Source organism: Xiphophorus maculatus, chromosome 24 (assembly GCF_002775205.1).
Source record: "Xiphophorus maculatus strain JP 163 A chromosome 24, X_maculatus-5.0-male, whole genome shotgun sequence".
Lineage (NCBI taxonomy): Eukaryota > Metazoa > Chordata > Actinopteri > Cyprinodontiformes > Poeciliidae > Xiphophorus > Xiphophorus maculatus.
In genome coordinates, this window is record NC_036466.1 from 8,668,060 (window position 1) to 8,692,433 (window position 24,374).

Genomic DNA, 24,374 nt, shown 5'->3' on the forward strand with positions numbered 1-24,374 from the left:
TTTTATCGTCTTGATCAAAATATGTTAACCCTCCTGTTGTCCTCGGGTCAAAATGACCCGCCACTGTGTTAAACCCCCCCCCCCCCAAACAATCCCCTAAATGTAATTTTTTTAACTTGAGATTTTAAGACTTTTCCTAGATTGGCCCAGACAATAGAAAAAGTTCAGTGTTGCTTTTATTCTCATTTCCATGTAAGCTGTACAAAAAAAGGTACAAAGATGGTCTTCAGGTCAAAATGACCCGTGAGGCAAATGGAGTTGAAATCAAGGTCACAGAGTTATTTACAAACCATAAAATGTTACAAAGTTTTAGTTGTGTCTCAGATCAATCAGTAGCAGAAGTGAGCAGAGAGTGGAAGGCCAATTTTCCGAGCCACAATGCCAGTCAAACTCTTTCACACCTACTCAAGACTGATGCGATTTGATGACCGTGAATCAAGACCAGCAAGACGTATGACAGACAAACTTGCAGCCATAAGAGAGGTATGGGACAAGTGGGTGGAGCGGTTGCCCTACCTCTACAATCCAGAGCCTGATGTAACAGTGGATGAGCAACTGGTTCCATTTAGAGGTAATCTGTTTTCATATTTGTAATAAAAGTGATTTTCACTATTGATTTCTTTGACTGTTTTCTGTGACACTGATACTAATCACTGATGCTAATGTCTTTTGTCCAAAGGTTGTTGTCCTTTCCGGCAGTATATGCCCAGCAAGCCAGCAAAATATGGGATCAAGTCATGGGTGGCTTCTGAATCAAGCTATGCTTGGAAAATGCAAGTCTATACTGGGAAGTCAACCAGTGGATGCCCAGAGAAGAACCAGGGGTTGCGAGTTGTGCTTGATGTGACAGAGGGACTGAGGGGTCACAATGTGACATGTGACAATTTCTTCAACTCTTATGAACTCGGACAGCAGCTCCTGAAGAGGAAGATCACCATGGTTGGTACAGTTCAAAAGAACAAGCCTGAGCTCCCACCTGCACTGCTTGGGTCAAAGGAGAGAGAGGTCTTCTCCTCAAAGTTTGCCTTCACACCCACCACCACTCTAGTTTCCTACCTCCCAAAGAAAAACAAGAATGTAGTTCTTCTGAGCACACTGCACAAAGACGGCGACATTAGTGACCGTGAGGACAGGAAGCCAATCATCATCCTGGAATAAAACCGAAACAAAGGAGGTGTGGACAACCTAGATAAGGTGATTGGAGCATATAGCTGCAGAAGAATGACTGCCCGCTGGCCCCTGGTCATCTTCCACAACATCATTGATGTGTCCTCCTACAATGCCTTTGTGATTTGGATAGAGATCAACCCAACCTGGATGTCTCATAAGCACAACAAGAAGAGGGTGTTCCTGGAGCAGCTAGGAAAGGCACTTGTAACTCCACTCATTGAAAGAAGGAAGCATGTCCCCCACACAGAAGCCTCAGCAGCAGTTGTGAAAGCTATTCAGAGTGCAGCAGCTCCTGATCAACCTGAGGATCCATCTACCACAGCCACTTCCTCAGCTAAGCCAAGTAAGAGGAAGAGATGTCAGTTCTGCCCTCAGACTGTAAAACACATACTGTGTGCTGCAGGTGTAAGAAATATATCTGCAAAGGCTGTGCACTTGCATACTGCCCTACATGTGCCAATTAGTTGAATGGGTTATGTTATTTTTCATATTTTTGTATTGTACATCCTCTTGTTCACTGGAGAAAAGTAAAAGAAAATTAGTCACTGTGATGAATAAAAATGCATTCGAAACTCATTTTGCACATTTTTTTTCTTAAGCTATAGAAATTCAAGTGGAGAGGGAAAAGTCAAGTATTCACACATTTTGTGGTGAGTGACAATATACAAGATAGAATTTGGTGTTTAAAATTCAATTAAGCTGCTTATATTGGGGGTTTATTGAAGACGGGTCATTTTGACCCGGAGGATAAAGGGTGTATACAGAAAATGAGGACAACAGGACAACAACGTGTCTGTGTTGAATTCTCAACTTCCAAAATAGCATCAGTTCATTGTGTAAGTCTTAACATGCATAAGTCTTAAAGTTGTCATAATGTGAATCATATATTAATTAATTTATATTCTATTATTTTCTAAATCTGTCCTGAATTGGTAAATTGCTCCCAAGTGAGTCCTGAGTTTCTCTAACAGGTCAGTGTATGAACCATTAGCTCAACCAACGATCAACCAGTTTTCTGAAACAGATTGGAGGTGCATCTTGTGAACCATCAGTTGGCAACATTATGCTCTATATAGTCAGAACACAACACAATGTTACATGTCTGAGAACTGATGAACAAGTATCTGGGCAGAGTGAACAGCCAGAGAGAAGAAGAGGAGTGAGGCTGAGGAGGAAATAGTTGGGAGGAAAGCAGAAGAAGAGTCAGAAGAGGCTGAGGACATCTGCCAGTTTCCATCAGTCCAACATCAGGACATGGCTGAGACCCACAACATGATGCTGATGGAGGTCCTCCCACCCTACTGTTCATTCCTTAACCCCACTGAGGAAAAAAGATTCCTCAGTGGAGTTAAGGAACAAAGTGACTATGGAAATTAAAATGTAATGTAATTTCTACAGCACTGTACAGTTTTCCTTGAGGAGATTGTCCTGTGGCTCCTTTTCTACTTTTTTTGTTCTCTGCATTTCTGTCTTTTTCTTTCTGAATCACCATGGCATGGTCCATGAATAAATTATAGCAAAAGCGTAAATCAGTGTTTCTCAATCCTGGTCTTCAGCGTCACCCTGTCCTGCAGGTTTAGGTATTTCCCTTCTGCCACACACCTGAATTGTATCTCTGGATGATTAACAAGCTTCTGCAGTACTTGATTGTCATCCAATCATTTGAATCAGCTGTTCTGGAGTAGAGGCACATCTAAAACATGCAGAGCAGGGGGGCGTTGAGGACCAGGGTTGAGAAACACTGGCGTAAATGATCCTTTTGTAGTCTCTTCTCATGACTAATCGATTTGACTGTCTTATCTGTACATAGAGAGACTATAACTTATTATTTTGAGTCACTGATATGTTAACAGACAGGATTTTAAGAGCTGAACTAAGGATTTTGAAAGCAAACAAATGCTATTTTTCCTGTTTCTACAAATTGTTTTGAGAAATGCGCTTACTGTTTTGTAAATGCCAACAATGACTCGAGAAATGCACCAAAAGTGACTGAGAAAAACTAACCTAGCATAAATTGTCTCAGCTGTATCAATTTGTTTGCCTGTATGAAAAGTGTTCACATTTACAGCTTTGTTTCTGCTAGCTTGCAGGAAATGTAACTTACATAAATGGTTGAAGACAACCTATTGGCCTTCATGAGACTCAGATAAATGGTGAGTATCTATTTCATAAATTGCCTAAAACAGTTATATTTGTTTTTATTTGTTTTTTGTTTGTGTATTTTGTCTGGTTGCAGACCAGAGGATCACACCTGTTGACAACAAACAAAGGTTTAACTACTGAATTTTCAGTCAGAAATGATCACACCACCTGGTTGAAGTACCTGTGTCCATATGCAAGTCAACAAAGGTGAAACAAACATTTAAGCGAATAAGATGTTCATGTAGTGCATCTTTCTAACTTTTTCTTTTTGTTTTCCAGCAGAGAGGAAACACCCGATTGACAACATGCGAGTCTCAATTTCAACCTGTGACTGGGAAGACTACAACCATCCTGAGCAACGTCTGATCTCAGCGACTTGTGACTCTCAACCCAGAACAAGAATCCTTTTATCACCATTTTGTCTTCTACAATATGTTATCTCTTATGTGGACACATACTGTTTGTTTTGTTTTTGTTTTCCAGATCTCAGTAATACCGTGAGGAAACTGGACATAAAATAGAATCAGTTCTTTTTTTAACTTGACTTTTTAAATAGAAATTGTTTCTTTAAGTGGATTACTCGTAATCTGTATTTTTGTTTAATTAGAAATTATTTTCTTTATAACTTTCTGTATAGAAATGCTTGACAAGTTACACTTCCTTGGTTGTTGTACTATAATTTGTATGGTAAAATTCTGGTAGGAACAGAGACCAGTAATTTACCATAAGTTTTTTTGGGGGGGGAGGGTTTACAATAAAATGTCAATATATCATACAGTCTGGATGTGTTTTTCACTCATGTAGATATTATGCCTCAGTCAGCATGACCGTATTTACTACGGCAAAACCACATTTTATTTTTTTTAAAATATTTTAGGAAGTACGGTATTTTACCGTATATTAAAAATACGGTAAAATCCTGCATGTACAAAATACGGTGAAAAACTGGCAGCTGTGGTTGCCAGAATTTTACCGTATATTAAAATTACGGTAAAATCCTGCATTTACAAAATACGGTAAAAAACTGGCAGCTGTGGTTGCCAGAATTTTACCGTATTTCAAAAATACGGTAAAATCCTGCATTTAGCAAATACGGTAAAAAACTGGCAGCTGTGGTTGCCAGAATTTTACCGTATTTTAGAAATACGGTAAAAAACTGGCAGCTTTGGTTGCCAGAATTTTACCGTATTTTAGAAATACGGTAAAAAACTGGCAGTTTTGGTTGCCAGACTTTTACCGTATAAAGACGGTAAACTTCTGGCAACTCAGCTGCCAGTTTTTTACCGTAAAATGAGGCCGTTTTTTTTTACAGTGTACTTAACATTCATGGTTTTAGACTTTGGAGGAAGCCTGAGTATCCTGAACAAACCCAAATGTGCAAAGGCTGCTGGGAAGTGTGCTCAAAGCTGACCTTGAATAAGATATTTAACTAGAAATCACTTTTTGCTTTGTGTTTGTCAAAATAATAGTTTCAGCTATTGTTGTTCTAAATATTGCCTAAAACAAGTATTACCAGGATGGACGCAACATTTTTCCTCCAAACAACTCTCATTGAATTTATTCCCAAAGACCTTGCCTGAATTTGATCTCATCAGACTCTCTACAAATCCAGCTTTGACTCATTTAGGTCTTCATTGACCAATCGAAGCCATATAACACATTTACACAAGGCAATGACCATCACAGACACAGAATATGGACTAAAACTGTAACATTCCTTGTGATAAGCTACTTCTGAACCAGTTTTCTACCCAATTTGTTTACTAAAGATTGAATGCTTGATAAAAAAAAAAAAAAACTGCTTCAGCTCAGTGCAAAAAAGTGTTAAAGAAGTCACTTAGCTTCATGCTAAGTACTTGGACCAGAAACTACAACACTACCCAAGACTATCAAAATCAATAAGCACGCAACGATATCAAAGCAAAGACCTTCCAGCTGGTTGGTAGGTACAACAGTTGAGAATCAAAAGACAATCTGCTCCTCAGCTCGTTCATCAGTGGGCGATAATTATAACGTAAAGCATTGGTGAACAGGCTGCAAAACAGATTTGTATTGTAATTACTTTAATAAAAAAAAAAGAACTGACCAATGAGCACACCTTTGTGGTTGCAAAATAGAATTCCTAAACAAGTATATTTTCATTTTAGGAAATTGCCTAAATTGATTTGAGTTCTCCTAATTTCCCTAAAAGGGAATCACATTTATTATTTGCAAAGAGGATGTAATTACTGTAGCAATCAGGCAGCTGCATGGAAACAATTGGGACAGCACAAACACAAAGCTCTCAAACTGGGTTTAGAAGCTTTTTCACTAAGTACTACGGAGGCGACCCGTCAGTTTGATCCAATGCACATGGTGATTGTTCAGCAGCTCGTGAAGGAAATTACAGGACCAGATAGAACGGAACAAAGGAGAACAATGTTTACCGCATTACTTTTTGTTTGGGGAAATCCATGCTCAGGTCCGTACATTTCCAAAACACCAACAGTGACCTTCACATTTCACCTAGCTGCACTAATGCAGAAATGCAACATCAAGTCTTTAGGTCACAAGTAAGGGATTTTAAGGAGAGAGTCCTCTGCAGACTGTCGCTGTAGAACCTTAACTAGAATAACGACAAAGTGTAATTTGTTTTCAAGCTGAAAAGGACTGGAACGATTAGTTTTTTTAGATAATCTAATATTTAGTCACTAGGGTGTCATACACAAGCACTAATTAGCCAGTAACCCTGGTGAATTGTTATTCACTGCAAAAGTCTTTCAGACGTAAAATTAAATAATCTCTATTCAGTTTGGAGAACTCTCAAATTCTGTTTTTTTTAAGGTTTTGATAAGGGACAACAGTGCATGAAAAATATAGTTCAGGCTTTCTTTTTAACAAAATTCTCAGGTTTGTCCATATCTCCTTTGGATTTTGTTTACTTTTTAGTATCTTTCACTCATCATATACTTTCATCTTTAGGTCCAACTTCCTTTGTTTTTGTTCATTGATAACTTCCATAATTGCATCCATCTTTGCGTTCTAACATATTCCACATAGTATCATCTGAATATGCAACAAGTTGAAAAACATCTATGATCTCGATGACATATGTGAAAACCTTTGAAAAGTGATACACAATAAGGCGTATTTCACTGGTTTTTGGAAAATCCATCCCTTTTCTGTGATGAAAGACGTCTTTCCAAAAGGCTAAAGGGTTGAAAAGTAGGAATTTGTAAGTACTTGCAGACAGGAAATGCTGCAAATTCCTTTTTACCCCAAGTGTTTTTCCTCGACAACCTTGCATTTATTCCATTTACCCGCACTGGCAACTTCGGCTCACTGATATGAGTGGGCTATGAAGATGTCCAAGTTGCCAACGTGACTTTTTTTTTTTTATTTTATATTTGGAAAGACTTTGATGGAATGAAAAAGCTTTCAGAGGGTTGAAATCCTCCCAAGATTTCCCATCAAAGTGTCCTACAGTAAAACATTTTTTAGTACATAACATTCAATTTATTCTTGGCACAAGCTCCTTTCCTTTCTGGAGGCAACACAAAGACCTGCAGCACAAAGCAAATTCAAATTAGCACCAAACATAACCCACACGCATAAATAGGAGCTTAATGAAAGCGTGCATGTTTACAATGGTTGCTCCAGGGTTATACCGTTTTTCTTTTTTTGTTGTTGTTTTTTATACATTTATAGGCTCGTTTTGTATCAACAAATTCCTATCCAAGTTGTAAACTCCATGAGAAAGTTGACTAATATTTTCTAAGCAGCTAATTTTCTGTCTCGCTTGCTTCTGAGAATGTGAAATCTAATTAAATTAAATTTATTTTATAAGAAAAAGAGAGAGAGAGAGAATGAAAGGTCTGCATTTGTGGAAAACGAAGTGCATTTTAGATTCATCCTGGCTTCGGCTCGTCCTTTCTCTTATTACACAAATGTAGTGCAGCAGTTGACAATATCCAGTACTGTGTCTTTCAAAAGTAAAGAATGTACAGGCTTTTTTTTTTCTTCAGCTTTAACCAAGATAAGAGCCATCTTATCAGTTAGGAAAAAGTTCACTTTTCCTCTGAAAATACAGACGCAACAGCCACCTGCTTTCTCCAGAAGCATTCACATTCAGCGTGAACAAAGGGACCTTTCTAAATCTTCTGAACTTTACAGCACAGTCTAACAATTTCCTCAGCGTTTGCCTCAGTGCACAGGACTGCACGTTGTCTAACATTTTCTGCTTTTACTCCGAATACCACTTCTTGCTTATCTGAGCAGTAAAATAAGTTAAAGTCTGGTTCTAAGTTATTAATTGAGATAGAACGAAATCTCGTTTCATCACCGTCTCCATAGACGTTGCACTGTCACTCCATGGGTATCATGCTCAGTTAGCTGATTGTACTAAACAATCACAGAAGGAAGATCTTGCAAATTAGTGATAAAGTGTCTCCACTTGTAAAAATTGAGCCTGATTAGTAATGTTGGATGGAATATTTATGCTGCCATGTTGTACTGTTAGACAAAAGATGGCAAAGCCAGTCGGAGTTAATGTTAGCTAGTGATAATCTTAGTTTTAAGGTTATTTTAACTGATATACAGAAAAAGTATTTTAATAAAGGTTATTTTTATGAGCCTTATCCAGTAGCTGAGTTTGGGGGATTCATTAACTGTAAGTCATAATCGTAATAATCAACAGAACTAAATTCCTGAAATATATTAATTGGTTGATCACTGCAAAGATGGTATGTAGTTACATAAAAAGAAGATACAACTGAATACACATTGATTCGTTCAACAGTTGCACTGTCTCACGGCGAAATTTTATAACTACGACCATTTAGCTAATCTGCTTGTATTTCTTTCCTGCTAAATTTTATTACAACCGAATATCCATTTACCTTAAACTCTTTATGTTTTATTACAGTAAGTGTGCATTTGGCCTTAAGTCTCCAGCAGGCCTGCATCAGCATTAATTCTTCACTTGATTTCATTGGCTGAATTAGAGCGATGAGGAAATGGCTGAGCAAAATGGCCCTTGTTAGGAAGGAAGAGAAAGAGGGAGAGACGAAAGGGGAAGGGAGGCGGCTCCCGTGACATGGCAGTGGGCCAGGGTCGGTGACGGCTGACTAATGACTTTCACTGAGGGTGTCAGCCTCAGATTTATGTTCCCCCTTTGCCCGAATCCACTCTCAGTATCTTAAAGCAAGAGTTATTCATGAACTATGGGAGCGCGCGCACGCCCTCAGAGATTTGGGGCCCGAGCTGTTTTCTGAATCAAGTATGAACACTCAAGCAAGCAAATAAAATGCAAGGCACAACTACAAGCACCAGACAGCTATCATCCCAACACATCAAGACCACAAATATAAACAGATGTCATTTACTCACTCAAGAAAGCAGTCATGTACGCCCTCCCCACCCTGAACGAACCAAAGGAGAGAGTGTAGAGATTGCATTGACCTTTGAATCATTAGAACCTGGACACACTGCCATCTTGGGACTGCTTTCCCGTAAAAGTGTTAAGGAAAGAAAAAGTGTTACATCAGGTACTAGGGTTTAAGGTTTTCAAAATTATCATGTTTTCAAGCTCATGACTAATGCGGTTTACTTTCAACTTCAACCACAAACTAGTAAAGGAAGATAATCTTAGAGCAAGGACTACAGTGGCTCTGAGAGAAGAGTAGTACCAAAGGTGACCTACTCTTATCTCTCTCTCTTTTTTTTAAATTAATCTTTTCTCAAAAAACATAGTTTGAAACTGATGGTGAGATCTTTAAGGTAAAATTGGGACAAAAATAATTAGATGAAGACATTACCACTAATGTAACCAAGTCCCGGTAGCAAGAAATGATCTACTCAACATACTAGTGGTCAACTCCCCATTGACTGAACCTGCATAGCAAACTTCTTCAAGGGAGAAATGATAAAGTATATTTTATTATCAGATGCTCAGATCTTCCTAATGTGGACCTCAGCAACACAACAGCAATCGCAAACAGCCATTGAGTGTGACCATAATACAAACTGTTCACAAGATAATCACAAATTATCTTGTGAAGTTGCTTTACAATGTCTCATTCCAAGCTTACATACAGTTTAAATCTACAGTTTGTAGATTATACCAAGACTAGCAACAAAAGTAAGTTCGCTAAATGTTTAAAGGAACTGTGCAATACATCTGAGGAACTGACATTTTGACCTTTTTGGTCAAAATAAGACCAATAAATCAAAGGAAACAATAGGTCACGTAACGTAAAAGCCAAATAACCCGGGCACCTTACCACTGGATGTACAGTGCATTGAAAAACTATTGTGTCATCACACATTACTTTAGTATTTATTTTCCCTTCAGACTTTAATGAAAAAGCAGCTTTCAAAATAAGATTTAATTTCTTCAAGGAGACAAACTACCGAAACCAATCTGGGTGTGTTTGAAAACATATGTATCCATTTTGTTAATTTATAAATAAACTGTGATTAATTACATGTTTCTGTCGTATGGCCGTTCACAGTAATGCTGAGTAACTGCCGGATCTGCAGGATGAAAGAAGCCATTTATCAATACATTTCGCAAGTCTGTTTTATCTCTGGAAGATCCATTGTTAGCTAATCATGTTAGCAACTTAAGGCTGACTGAATAAGCAACGAAATAGAAAGTATATGTAGACACGGTACTTATTAACGTACAACTTATTGAAATACAACATTCCTTGTATCTCTTGGATCACCAAATAAATTACCACTATGCATAAAATTTACAAATCTACATCTTTTGACTACGCTTAAGCAACGTATCACAGATATCGGTGCATGAATGTCTGACAATTTAGCAATTTAGACAATTAGAAAAATCACTGGTGCAAAACTTCTGACACCAAATTGAAGCCAAACTCCGTAGACTGTTAAAGGCAATAAGAAAGTGCAAAATGCAGATGTAATTGATATCAATTTCATAAACCACATTACTGTTTTTGCTACATCTGTCTTTTTTTCCACTTGTAAGAAATAAAAGTTAAAAATATTCTTAGTAAATAATTACAAATAAAACAAATGGTTATATTTGTCAAGCATGTTTTTAACATCTTTTTCCCTTGATTCCAATTATTATTTGTAATTCTGTATTAATATCTTATTTTATGTACTGTATTATGGTGTATTTGCGTGTGTGTGTGCACATTTGCATCACCTCTTTAGGAAAGCAACATTTTTTTTGTATTTGCATTTTCATTTATGTTTTGATCTTTTTGTATTTTTTAACACATGAAACATGTTACATAAATAACAAACCTTCACCGAATATGTCGCAAATAAACTTAGCACTACAATATTTTGGGGTAAAAAAGGTCTTTTTGTCATTCTATCTGGAACTGTGAATCACTCTTAGCTTACCGTACACACTTGATAAAGCTTAGTGGTATGTGTAAATGAGAACTCTCTGTGTAAGGGAGATAATCACTTGATTTGCATATACTGTCAGAGTCAAGCATCATGTTGTATGGTACTTGGTGCAGAGGTACCTCGGAGCATAAATCGGAAAAAAAAGAGACCTTCACATGTCACACTTGGCATGTGCTTTTAATCCAAATAGCCTCCTGGTGCCGTGAGCATACAACAAAAAAAATATATAAAAAATGGGGATTAGCGAGGAAGTACACAGTGAGAAGCAAAGTAGGAAGGTGGTTGCTGGCAAAGACATGATGACTCAATTATCCGAGAAGTGTGTGTGCCTGCATGTTACTAACTGTCTGGTCCACCAAGCCTTCCCTCGCTGACGAGCCCCTGTTATCGGCGCAGGTTAAACGCCAAAATGGTAATCAAAGCGGAATGGTCTCATCGTCAACCTAATCTAGACTGGCACCGAGAAGAAGGCAATCTAAATGTTTTCACTTGGGGATCATCAATCGCACGCAGGGTCTCACAACGAGACGAAACCGACACACATATTTGCGCTTGATAGAGTCGTTCATACAAGGAGATTAAATCAGACGGACGCGCACACGCAAACACACACCCGGACAGATTTGTGAACATTTCCACAGAGTGATTATGAAGCACATAAGGACATTTGAGAGTGGAGGACTGGAGGGCCCAGACGGTTAGTGAGAGTTTGGCACGCAAGGTAGGGGAACTATGATTACAGTCTGAGAGCTGTTTCACCATCGACCCCCAGATGGCTAATTGAGAATGGTTTAATGACACCATCATTTGCAAAAGACAGAAAAAACTGAACGGATAACATGTGCTGTTTTAGAGTTGAGTCGCTTGGATTCGAGTAATGAAGAATCATTGAAATTATATCCTTTGGAGCGAAGGAAAAATTAGGAAGTTATTACTAATAAAGTAGATTCTTCCAATATTTCTATTTTAAAAAATGCCTTCTTTCCAAAAGCATAAAATAGTTATCAAAAATGGAAGACTGACAGTAAATGGAAGCAATAAACTGAAAGTCTCATCTAATCAAATCACGTTTTTTTTTCTGGTAATAGAGTGATTGAGACATGTTTAGCCCTTTTATTTATATATTATTAACCTACAGATGCATCCACTAAGTAGACATAAACTACTCTTGTGTCTCATCTCACTAAAATATCTGACTTACAATTGTTAAAATGGGTAGCGATTATTTTCAAGCCTCTATTTAGCCTACATTTTCATTAAACATAAACATCCACAACACTGAAACAAGTTCTCATAAAATGAAATCACTTCAATGACTAGAAACCTCCTGGTGCTAATGACGACACTTAACAAATCTGTGCTACAAGCCGTTATCTTCCGGCATTCCTCCACAACTCTCAAAAGATTTTGAAGCAGTAGATAATTTCTATTAGAGCAGAAATCTTGTATCAGCCTGTTAGAAAAGCCAGTCTTCATTTATCCTCCTTCATGTAGCCACAGGCATAACCCAGGGATGAGTTCCAGGAGCCTTTTTGATTCATTTGGCAAAGATCGTGCCAAACCTTAATTTATAGATAAACGTCCACTGTAGCCCTACTTCAGACCTCCAGCATACATTTGATCCTGCTCCCACTATGTTGGGGTGAAAAAATAATTGATAGATTACGTCATGTCTTCCAAATCCTTTCTAAAGTCCAAACGAGACACGGAACTGCGAACACGGAACTAAATGTGGATCAAAACAAGCCTGTTCCACATGCCATTTTCTTCTGGGATAAGAAAGAAAGAATAAAACTATTGGTTTCGTTTGCAACAAATATTTTTGTGCATAGGTTCTTTTGTTTCCTGCAAAAAATAACGAAAAGGCTTTTTTCTTTCAGACCTTCAAAGATCCAAAAGTGATCACTAGAGCACACGATCAAGTGAAAGAGCAAAGCAAGGAATTAAAGTGCTTTGCTTCTATTTTGTACCAGTAAACATCACTTTTTTTCTTTTTCTTTTTTGTTGACTCCAGAGGGTGTTATATAGCAACAGGCATCACACAGCCGTGACTAACAAGACCTCCAGCTGATTGTGTATGAAGAGATTTTCAGGGGATTCAATAATAAAACAAAAATTATGGGCTTAGTCATACTTGCATACAGTATCTTGGAAAAATGATAAATCAAATTGGAGTCCAGAATCTGCGAGTATTTTTCTTCGCCAGAACAAACATTATAGCTCTACTGATGATGCAAGAAGGAATTAAAAGGTTTTAACAAGCAGATATTTCATCCAAGTTGCAAAAAATATCCAGTAATTGCTAAGTTTAAGTGCCCAAAATAGATTTTTATTCATAGAAAATACTTGTCTTCAGGTCAACCATTCATATGGCCAAATTTTCACAAACAACAAAGGAAGGCCATCTTTAATTATATTGAAAAATAGAAGAAAATCCATTACTATAGTAACACAGAGAGCTAAAGCAAAAATGTAATTATAAATAATATGCCATTTTAAAAATATAAGTCAGTACTTTAGCATACACCACTGGAGTTCTTAAAGAACAGTGATTAATCCTGTGCATCTAAAACAAGGTGAAGCATGTGTTTTAAATACCTCCATATGGTGGAGTTCTCTGTTAAAAGGTGCAGGGGTATCAGCCGTTTGTTCAAAACGTAAAAGTTACGCAATGCAAAACAATCCAGTATCCATTCTAAATGATTTTCTCACTCATCAGAATCAAACATCAACAATAATGTCCAACCTCAGGTTTAATTGGATTGTCTGGCTTTTATCGACGACCTTTGTAACCATTTGGCATAACTGGTGCTCAGTGTTGGCTTAAGATTTTATGATCTTTACCTTCAACAATTTGAACACAAATAGTAGGATTGTATCTATATATTTGAGCACTGTGTTATGTGCTCAAATCCCTGAAGATACATTTACTGTGTGCAAGTTAAAAAGTTCAGTCGACCAGATGAGGCCAAAGGGACAATCGGAGAGGTCTATCATGTGCTTAATTTGACAACTACACATGGCAGATTGACTTAGGTCAAGGGTAGAACCAAAGTTCTCTTCCCTCAACAGCTTCATCTTAACTTAGATTTACCTGCTTGCATTTGTGCAAAAAACACCCTGGAATACATGCACGACAAGCGCACGCGCCGCCGTTACCCTTCATGGTCTAAATTTCCGAGTGAGTTCTGTCACTTGGGCTTGTTCAAGTGTTGCTGCGGGAAGCACGCAAGAGGAGTCGGCAGTCATCTCGCAGTAAATGTGACAGAGCCATGTGCAGACACATGAACACAGCTAGATCGTAACACTGCCTGCCAGCTGTAAGAGAGAGACACATTATTAAACCCTTGTGGTGATGTACAGACCCCCCACTTGTCATCCAAAGCTTGTATTGTTCCAGCTCACTCTCTGCGGATCAGAGTGCTGGGTTGTTGTGAGGCTTACACATCCCAAAAAAAACAAAAAAAACAATCCAGCTTTTTCATCTTCAAGACTAAATAATAATAATTAAAAATAGGTTATTTTTCTGTTTCAGAAATTAAGACAATTTTAAGTTCAATCAATGGCATTGAACTACTTACACTTAATCGTTATTTTTTAGTTTAAGATTTTTTCCAGATTGAATTGATTTGGGGCTTCTGATCCGGGTGCCTCTTCTTTACAAGTCTTTGGAGGATTGGTAGGTGACCCTGTGGCAAACACAGAACAAGCTTCAGTGACTAGATATTTCTTTGGAGATTTGGAATGTGTCCCTGGGGAAGAAGATGTCAAGCTTTTCCCTCCAAGACCTGCTCCTCGCAGCTAACATGAAGAGACTGGATAGAACCATATTCAATACACACGCAAAATACTTATTGTGAGGTTTTGACTTTACCTTGCATGCATCATTCTTTCAGGTCTATGTACAGCTATATAGCTATAGATTCGATTGAATATTTGCTGACGCCATTGGTGTTATTTCTCTAGAAGCTGCTCTATTTACTGTATTTTGAACAGGGCATGATGTTTTCCTAAAGCGCCTAATAGCTAAAGTGGAGTATTTCTTTTAATCAGTATACTGTGTTGCTCAAAACACAATCACTCTTACCTCCCTAAAGCATTCACTTGCTTTGTTTGTGTATATATTAGTGATTCTGTTATGCCAGGTTGCTTGTCGTGAAGATGTTGAGGGCTGTTAACCGTTTGGAATAGGCTGGGTATTTACGAATCCAGGTGATTTCCATCATCTAACCTTCCCCAATGCCCACAATGAAAACATCTAGTCAAAGTTATCAAAAAGCTTAAAGCTCTTACAGTGCCTTAGTGCCCCAAGTCCCAATATTAAGTTGCAAGCCAAGTTACAATGTCTTAGCCTTCATATGACATAATCTCACATGATTGCAAGTTCTTTGTGCATGTCCTCCTCTGTCCTTCCCTTCACAAAGTAGTTCCACAGTTTCCTCTGGCTCTGCAAGTACTGACAAAGATTAATCTGTGTTTGCATGTGTGTGTGTGTCTGCTGATCTCCATCTGTCTCTAAAAGAACCTCTGGTCCCATGAGTAAGTGCGCTGACACACAAAAAGAAACAACTCTCGCAAACACTGAACATATATCTATCTATCTATCTATCTATCTATCTATCTATCTATCTATCTATCTATCTATCTATCTATCTATCTATCTATCTATCTATCTACATATATATATTTAAAAACACAATGATGCACACACACAAAATATACTTGAGGCATGAGTAACCCGGGCTGGGGGCATCAGAGGATGACCTTGCGTCTAGACCTCAATGCTCTTCTTCACAACCGATTTGTGTCCAAAAGCCATGGCCGTCCTTCGTTACACCCACAATAATTCTCCGAGCTTCTTTAAATGAAATCAACTTTGACCCGTATCCCTTTTCTTTTATTACTTCTTCGCAGAGATTATTTTGTTCCCCGAGCAGCGGAAATGTCTTCAAGGATAAGTTGAGCTCTGAACAAAATGTACCTCAAAACTGTTGTGATGTGACTTGCCACGTTTCAGAGAAACTCACCATAAAGATGTTTGGCTTCACACAAATATAAAAGCCATAGGGCGAAGCATGTGAAGGTTATAGCACCAAAATACACTGTTGTGAATATACCATATGAACTGACTTGAGGCAGAGTGGATGTTAATGGACTGCGACCAACCTTTGAGATGTAAAGTATAAGTGGCAGTCACGAAGTCAGGAAGGTGCAAAGAATGTACAAACACTAAGGGTTACCATTTGTTTCACTGATCTGGATGCACAAAAAACAGTCTCACACTGAATAATCTGTGTAATTGAGTATATTTGTAAAATTTTTAAGCCTGCCTTATCGGAAAAGTGTTGGGATGCCACTTTATTTCCATGTTAGGAAGTGGTTTGGACCTCACGACTAAGCATGTGCTCCTATTCACGCCACTTTTAGCTGCAGTCCACTCAGAGTTGCAGTTCTCACTACAGCCTCTTAAGGGTGACAGTGTGTTTGTTTATACACCGTCTTCTCGAGGTGAAGAAAGGGAGAAAAAGTGAATAGAAAAAAGATAATTTCTCACCAGAATATTGATGCAGTTTTTCTATCCTTGTACCAGGAAGATGAATTATCTACACTGGGAAAACAGCAAATCTTTCCTTAGAGTTCCCTTAAAGAAAAAAAAAAATTAAAATGCATTTTTCTTCCTTTTGCTCACAATCTGACCTGCAGTTTTTATTCTCTGCTGTGTGTCTGGCACTATCCTCTAACTGGAAGCAGAAGTTTCCCTGGGGGCAAGTCAGGTAACAAAAATTGGAGGTGTAGGCAGAAGTCCACAAAGACCAGTTTATGGCTCAAGTGGGCAGATACAGATGGAAATAAAGTTATGTCAAACAGGATTTTGCGGTCAAGCAGAGAATAGGGCATGCCAATTTTTAGTTGTTGTTGTTTTTAAGAGAATTTAGGCAATACTCTATATCCCAGTCTGGCAAAAATGGTTAGTCTGAAGTGTGACCGTCTCTTGTTTTCTGTAACTAGATTCATTGTAATGGGCTTTGAGTTCCCATAGGAGAATTAGAATTTGCAAGTAGGGCCATGGTATCTCACTCTCAGCTGCAAGTATATAAAATATATGTGGTGTCATAAAGCATCAATGCGAGCACTTCGAATACCAATTTGCATAGGACAAACTCAGAATAGTTATTCTGTTGTTGCCCGAGCAAATGTTTAAAATTGAAAGGACTTATCTAAACTTCCTGCCAGAAATGTCTTCTTGATCCTGTTTAGGCATGAACGTCTTTCTGCTGGCTGCGTACACAATCCACCGCCTCCTTGACTCACAAAATGACAAGTTGCCCTTGCACAAGTCAGCTGATGCTGGTCTTTTTACGACATCGCTTGGCAAGTCATGGGCACATCAGCGGTTGTCTGATGTCAACCCCCTCGTGTTGCATTTGTCTTTGCCCAAATGATACGAAGATGGCAAAGGTGCCCTAATCTTTTTTGTGAAAGGTGCAACTTGCAGATTGATTTCTTTGAATTTTCACTTGTGAAAGTTGCAGAAAGTACTTTAGGAAAAGTACAAAAATCTGGGCTATATCCACATGTCAGCTGAGGGACACGAAGGACTGACAATTTGAGCTGAAAACAGTTTGGCATTTAGTGTCTTGTCCAAATACGCTGATATGTAGACAAGACGAAATACAACTCACAATCTTCAAACTGGAAGACTGAGCCACAGCTGTACATTTAGACAAGTACTAGCAGTGATAATCCACCAAAGGAGCAGCAGCATGGCAGCAGTTTTTATTTGTGGGTGTCGAAATGATTTCTTGATAGAGGAGCAGACAGAGTATCAATAATAAATGCATCCACTGTGAGACTAGGACAGAGAAAAAGCTTAAAATATAAGTTTAGACATGGGAAAGAACAACATATTGCTCATGTTGGAGTGAATTTTAAAGAACAGAGACACGTTTGCTTAACATTTGACATTTCAAAACAGGACAATTTGCTAAGATATTTTTAAACACTACTCCTTATGAAAGCCATAGAGAAGTCAAACTCTACTCGTAGCACAGAAATGGATTTATAAAACATACCTCAGAGAGAACGAAGAAATGAGAAGACTACTAATGAAAGGATATTCTTATTAGAGGACTAGATATTAAATAGCATAACCTTTGCTTCCACATAGCCAGTATAAATGTAAAGTAATTTATTTTTGGCATAATGAAAATGCATAAAGTATAATATCTGAAAATGTTTTCACATTTTGAATACAGAAGACCCCGACTCTGGTGTGGTAAGTTAACTAAACATGGCTAATGGGCTAGCTCAGCTTATGCAAAGCAGTCAACGTTTGGCAAAAACTTAAAAACACAAGGTAATTTGAAAATGCATAGTGGGTGTCTGACTCATGAGACTAAAGTATTTGCAAAATCAAATCTCGAAACTTGGAGGGAGATCACTGGAGGGACCTTAAAACCTCTCCAGGCATAAAAAGCAATTTACCAAATAATATTTTCAAGAAAAAAAAACCTTTTTATCTTGATTTATTTCTTAAATTCTCAGTAGGACAGAGCATAATCAGTTTAACCTGACTTCTTGTTTTCAATAGGTGTTTTTTAACCACTTCTTCCAGATGTCAATTGCCTTTTGTCTTAGATTTGTTTTATTCACTCCGCATTAATGGTTTACCCAGCTGGTGTCGTGCCTCTCTGCTCTCAGCGGGTCAAATAAATCCTTGCTTTCCTGACATGCTCAAGCATCTGAGCAGACTGCTCATAGACAACCCTCAGTAGATATCATTGATCAAGTGCTGGAGAGGCGCTGATCTGAATAACTTCACCGCCGGTCGTGCTGGGTTGCTTTTTCTCTGCGCTTCCCTTAAATTTCTCAGTGCAAGCCACCAGCTAATCTTTTGCTGCCTTTGCGCAGCGCCGTTTATACATCACAAGGTTTTCCCCAACGGAGATTTAATCACATTCCTAACTGCAGAGACACTCACTGTAATTCACATTTTCAATCATATTATCAGCTTAGATCGAAAAGCGGGCAGGAGGAGGAGGAAAGAGGGGCAGCAGTCTCACTCAGAAAAACATATCCATCTCCTTTAAAACGATGTAAAACAGCTGAGGACTGCAGTAGGTGGATTACTTATTGTAAATATTGCTCTGCGGTTTAAAGTCCAAACGAAAACGTGTCTCCGCCTTGCCAGCCTCATTTGAAAAAAGAAACACATCTCTACCTTGAGGCCTGAGATTTGTTTATGTTTTCCTGCATGTGAAAATCAAAAAAAAAAAAGTAGCAGGTTGAATACAGAGATCTGACTGGAGGCTGTTATCCAGCTGTGAGATATCTGGCTAGTTATTCGTCTTGGGCGCTCTTCATCAAAGCGACTGCCTTTGATAAAGGCAACAAATTCTAACTTTGGGTTTGAAAAACATTTTATTTTTGCAAACCTATTCAAATCAGGATCATTTTTAGAATTACTTTATCTGGTTCTTTAAAAAACAAAACAAAACACAAACCTGGATCTTCATGCTAGAAATAGTTACAATTGTGTTTTCGAAGTTGAGGATTTTGCAAGCATCAGCACTCGCATTTATTTCACATTAAACAAACTGAATGTCTTACGATAGAGTTTAATAAAAAGCGAGCAAAGCATGTTTACTTTCACATTTGATGGTTATTTGCTGAAATGTGTTTCAACCATACACGGTATAAAACTAATGAAACTAGAAAATACACTAAAAGGGACACAGAAACAAGATTTTACAAGTATGAAATGTTTGTTTTATATGGCAATAGTACATTAATATTGATTTAAATAAGTGCTAGTTCCACTGACAAATTATTTCACTTATAACTGGACATTTGTCCCATGTTATAAGTGAAATAGTTTCCCAATGGAAGTAGTAATTTTTCATCAATATTTAGGAATTACTGACTCAAAACAAATTACTATTTCCTTCTGAAAAGTTACTTCTACATTAGTTTTCTCTTATTAAAAGGGTATTTATATTTACACTAGAAACAAGACTAAAAAATACTTTGTAAGATTTTGTCTTTATGCGATGTAGAAATACATCAAATGACATGAGCAACACAAACGTGTGTCGTGACGAGAGATTATAAGTGGCAAACAGTAACTTTCCCGGCTTTTTGTTTCCCTAAACTGAGACCAGAGAGTGTCGTCAGCAGCCAGTAAAATACCAACTTGTCATAGCAACTATATAAAACAGGTTTTTAAAAACACACACCTCAACTACCCCTTTAAATTACACAGAACAGAGTCAAGTGAGGACAATGAGACTGCTTGCGGTGCTAGGTGTTCCCTTCTTTTGGCCAGACATTAAAAAACGATCAGTCTGGATTCTATTAAGCCAGATTAAATGGGTAGTAATAAAAATTTTTGTGATGTATGATTTCATATTGATTAAACAAGGTCATGATGAATGGCCACCACAGTGGCCTACTCACTGGGGATTGATGGCACCCGGAAATACCTCAGATTCCAAAAGGTATGAACCGTTTTCTATTGGCACAACAACGACAATTAAAAAAAACAGAGCTGCCTCAATAGCAGACAGATGTGCATTAAATCATAATTAATTTGAAACTGAATCTGAAATGGAATTCAAAACAGTTTTGATCCGGCGACAGAAAACACGCTGCGGCACATGTGGAGGTATTTTTATCCACGCTGGTGAAACAAGCGGCGCTTGGAAACAGGTGCTTTATTCAGAGAAGCTCTCTGTGCTCTTGTCAGGCTTAATTTGCTCCTCTGCAATGGAGCCGCACACAGCAGAGTGACACTGCAACCTCTGCCAGCCACAGATAAACCCGTAATGGAGACCTCAAATCAGAGCATTCATGAGATCGAGCAGGTGGGAGGGATCACCTCAAGTGCTGGACTGACTGTGTATGTTCGCGATGCATCTTTTGGCGTGACATATTTAATTAACTCATAAAGACACAAAAAAGGAGAGCTTTTTGTGTTTAGTCCAATAGGTTCAGCACATCACAGTAATTACATTTGCAGGTTAATTTTTAAAAGTTGAATAAATTATGCTTGATTGAGTGCTCCAAGGTTTTTAATATGCATCATTTTTAAAAGATTTGAGAAGATAGGAGCAGGGAAGCAGTAAAAAAAGAAAAACAAAAACAGGACAGAAGGGTTAATAAAAAGAGCTGTCCTCATTGATTTGCAGAGTATTTCCTCAAGCATGATGCCTGTTGTTCTAAAGGTCAGATGAGAAAAAAAGATGAAAGTGTAATGTCTCCTCCCAACTCAAAACGAGACAGAGAATTATTGATTTCAGGCCTACGGAGTTGAAAACACAGGAGGGTATGAAGCAAGATCGTAATCTTGTCATGACCTTGCACATTTTTCGTGTAAGTGGGCCACAGTCTGGTGTCATGTACTGAAATCCCTCAACAAAAAAAAAAAGTAGCAATTTCAAATACACCCGAGTTTTTCAAAGATGGTAAAAAAACAACATTCTCTTTCAAATCTGTACTACATTTCCTACAGATTGTTTTATTGAACTTATCTAGGTTTTCTGCTTGGAATGTAAGAATTTTTCAATCTCTTCTTCTATAGTATTTATAATGAGCAAATTAGAGAAGCTGAAGGAGCTTCCTGTCTATCCATCTAATGTGTTAGTTCAAATTTTGCAAATTTAAAAGAAAAACTGAGACTCTGCTACACAGAACAGCTCTTTTCTAAAAAATCTTTCTTTGCTCACAATTAACTAGAACTACACTGAAATATGCTAGGAGGCTCCAGGTCAGCTTAGCGCTGGTTTAGCAAAAATATTTGACCTGGATATGGATGCAGTTGAATTATGTGTATCCATAATTTAATCATGATGAAAATTAGATACATTAGAAGAATTGGGCATAAAGTTTCCAGGCTCTGCTTTGCAAGCTGTTTTCTTAATACAACTTGTACTGAATCAGGACATCGACACTGAATTAAGGCATGTTTATGTGCCGTCTCTGCTTCTACATCATCACAGAATTGCAAATGAGGCTTGATGCTGCAAATATGCTGCCAGATGTGGTTCATCCAGCATTAGGACCAGGAGCAATCTAAGGTAGATTTGCATCCATAATCTAAAACGGTTAAAGGAAGTAATAGTCCATGTCCTGGATATGTCTGAGACTCTGCTGCTGTCCCTGTTGCGTGTGTACCTTTAACGATCACACATTTCTTCCCATGAACTTTCCATTAACATGCTTGGAGATAGCACTCAGCTTCTAAAAGAATTATTTTTTTTGTGGCTTACCTTCATGGAGGGTATAAGTGATTTTCTACTAGAAAGTAGAAAAAAACGTTCTGTTCTCAAAATGATTTTTTATGGCGTTACATAATATTTAACCCCTTAACTGTCATAGATGACATATAAACAGTTTGAATGTTCAGGGTTATTCTTATTCTCTTTATTTTACTATAGAAAGAGCTTGACTATGTTTTCGTTGTTCAGGAATTAACCTGTCAGTTATCCACCTCACTCCAAATTAAAATAAGCTGATGTATATGTCAATATATCTTGTTGTTTGTTAAAGAAACATAAAATGTTATAAAACTTAAGACTGTTATTGTTAATGTTATTGTAAATAAACTCTTGCCATTTATTTCTGTGCATTCACATGCACAGGAGCCGGTTGCGAGTTCTGCCATTGTCGGCTTGGTGACGTAGCCAAAACCTTTAATTCTGGCTTATAGTATTAGAAGCCTTTGGATTCTGTTAAGTTTTCTTTAAATTAGCATTCTGTCTCATATTTGCTATATTTTTAAAGGTCTATCATCTCACTTTAATTCCATTCACTCTCTCTAAATCCTCAATGATTTGCAGAGTACTGAGAGTCTGGTGCCTATTTCCAAAGGTCACTTGGCAAAAGATGGGGTAGTCCATCACATTTAAAAGTGCATCTCGACTTTATTTTCCCTAATTAACCACCACCACAAAACTAAATTCAAAACAGAGTTTGGAATGAAAAGACCATTTAACGTACAAGACACCATTGTTGAGGATCTAACATGCTGCAGCTGTGCTATTCTGCCTCTACTACAGGAATAAATGAAGAATATATTTTGACATTAAATAACTACCAGGCATTTCAGATTAAAATGCAGCATGTCAGCAGGTCTTAAACGAGCTGGCTGCAGGCAAAGGCCTTGAATACTTCAACAACAAAACAATCCGACGCCTACATCCAGGCAGCAAACTACTTATGTTTGAATCATAACCTAAAACCTCCTAAGAGCTGAAAAATAAATGTCTGCAATGGCTGGTTTTATTCAAGACAATTCTAAGGTCAGCGAAGAGTACTGTATATTTTAGTGCAAAATCATTTGGTAACATACAGATTTTTATTTTGTCCTAGCCTTTTCTTATGACTAAGCATTTCTGATAAGAAGAGGAAGAGAGAGAAAGGTAACCTGAGTAAAGCTTTCAAATGATCACTGGACTTATGTCAGGGGAAAGAGTTTCCAAAGCAACCTGATCATACTTGATGATAAAAACTGCCATCAACTGTTTGAGATCACAATTTTAGATCACCCCGGAGGAAATTTGACCCATTCAGAGGTTTACTTTCTGTTTTGTTAGCTATTTTTACTCTTAAACTCTCAAAAAAAAGGTTTAATCACAGCAAATCCATGACATAAGTTGATTATTGTTCATGTTTTTTTTATTGTGACTGATTTAAAATCTATTTTTGACAGGAGACAACTCAAAATCAATTCAAAGACACCAATAACTGTGCATTAAAGGCAAGGTTAACTCCTACTGCTTGATCGGTTTGTTGGATGCCTTAAATATTCAGATCGCTCTACAATTTGAAAGCAACTTGCAAGCTTCCCTGTGCCACCAGATGCAAAAGTATGTTTTGATGCCACCTGGGTAGCTCACAGCAGGTTTTCCAGTGAGAAACAGCGATGCCTTACTGATCCCTCTGGTGTTACCACCCTAAATGCTTGCCCTGAGACTCATTTACAGTCTTCTGCTGTCACATTAAGTCACTCGAGAAAACCCAGTGAGAACTATGTGGCATATTTAAATTTAGTTTCCATTAGAGCTCCATTAAAAAGGCACACCACATGTTACAGAAGAGTTTAAAAATAATTGACTTTTAATCAGTTAATTTAATATTACTCACTGTCCACTATTCTGTCAAGAGATCAACTGGCTAATGAGTCCCCTATGAGTTGTCAATCTATAATTACCCTGCCATTTTTTCAGGGTTTTTTTATGCTCTTCTCGGCTCTTTTGACCTCCCAAATGCATCGCCGTAGCAAGACAAATGTCACTAAATGCCAGACCAGGCCAGCCCTCCCAAAAGCCAAATGTTAGTTCATCTGTGATGTCAATTTCCACTTAGCCTTACCAGCTGTTCTTCTAGACCGACTCTTTTTAACCTCGGTGACTGAAAACGAGATTCACCCCTTGGCCTCTATTGGCTGTCAGTATATCAACAGAGGCTCTGGACAACAGAGTATTTGTTTACGCCACAGGGTTCCTAGGAAAAGAAAAGTATGGAATTTGATTGCAGTATTTTCCAGGTCTTTAGATTCATGTACTAAGTAGAAAACACAAACCTCAACCTGTCTTACTGTGAAAAATGGAGTGCACTTAAGTCTTAAGGATGTTCTTACTCTATTTTCTCTCATGTTCAGAACAAGTACAAACATAACAGAAAGC

The 24,374-nt window shown here is 37.8% G+C and overlaps 1 protein-coding gene and 1 long non-coding RNA gene across 2 annotated transcripts; both read left to right on the forward strand.

Moving 5' to 3' along the window:
* Window positions 1-232: 232 nt before the first annotated feature.
* On the forward strand, window positions 233-1,718 carry LOC111607608 (piggyBac transposable element-derived protein 3-like). Its single transcript, XM_023329487.1, has 2 exons — window positions 233-571; window positions 680-1,718. The coding sequence occupies exons 1-2, from the start codon at window positions 379-381 to the stop codon at window positions 1,156-1,158; spliced, it is 672 nt and encodes a 223-aa protein (XP_023185255.1). The 5' UTR covers window positions 233-378; the 3' UTR covers window positions 1,159-1,718.
* Window positions 1,719-3,173: 1,455 nt separating this feature from the next.
* On the forward strand, window positions 3,174-3,774 carry LOC111607609. The gene is made up of 3 exons (XR_002752370.1): window positions 3,174-3,323; window positions 3,407-3,519; window positions 3,592-3,774. It is a non-coding gene; the product is annotated as an uncharacterized LOC111607609 (long non-coding RNA).
* Window positions 3,775-24,374: the final 20,600 nt, after the last annotated feature.

What these genes read in the sequence shown, in the direction of transcription:
- LOC111607608 (XM_023329487.1), top strand. Translation starts at nt 379, where the DNA reads ATGCCAGTCAAACTCTTTCACACCTACTCAAGACTGATGCGATTTGAT. An exon ending in GCAACTGGTTCCATTTAGAG is followed by an intron (nt 572 to 679) that starts GTAATCTGTTTT and finishes TTTTGTCCAAAG; the next exon opens with GTTGTTGTCCTTTCCGGCAG.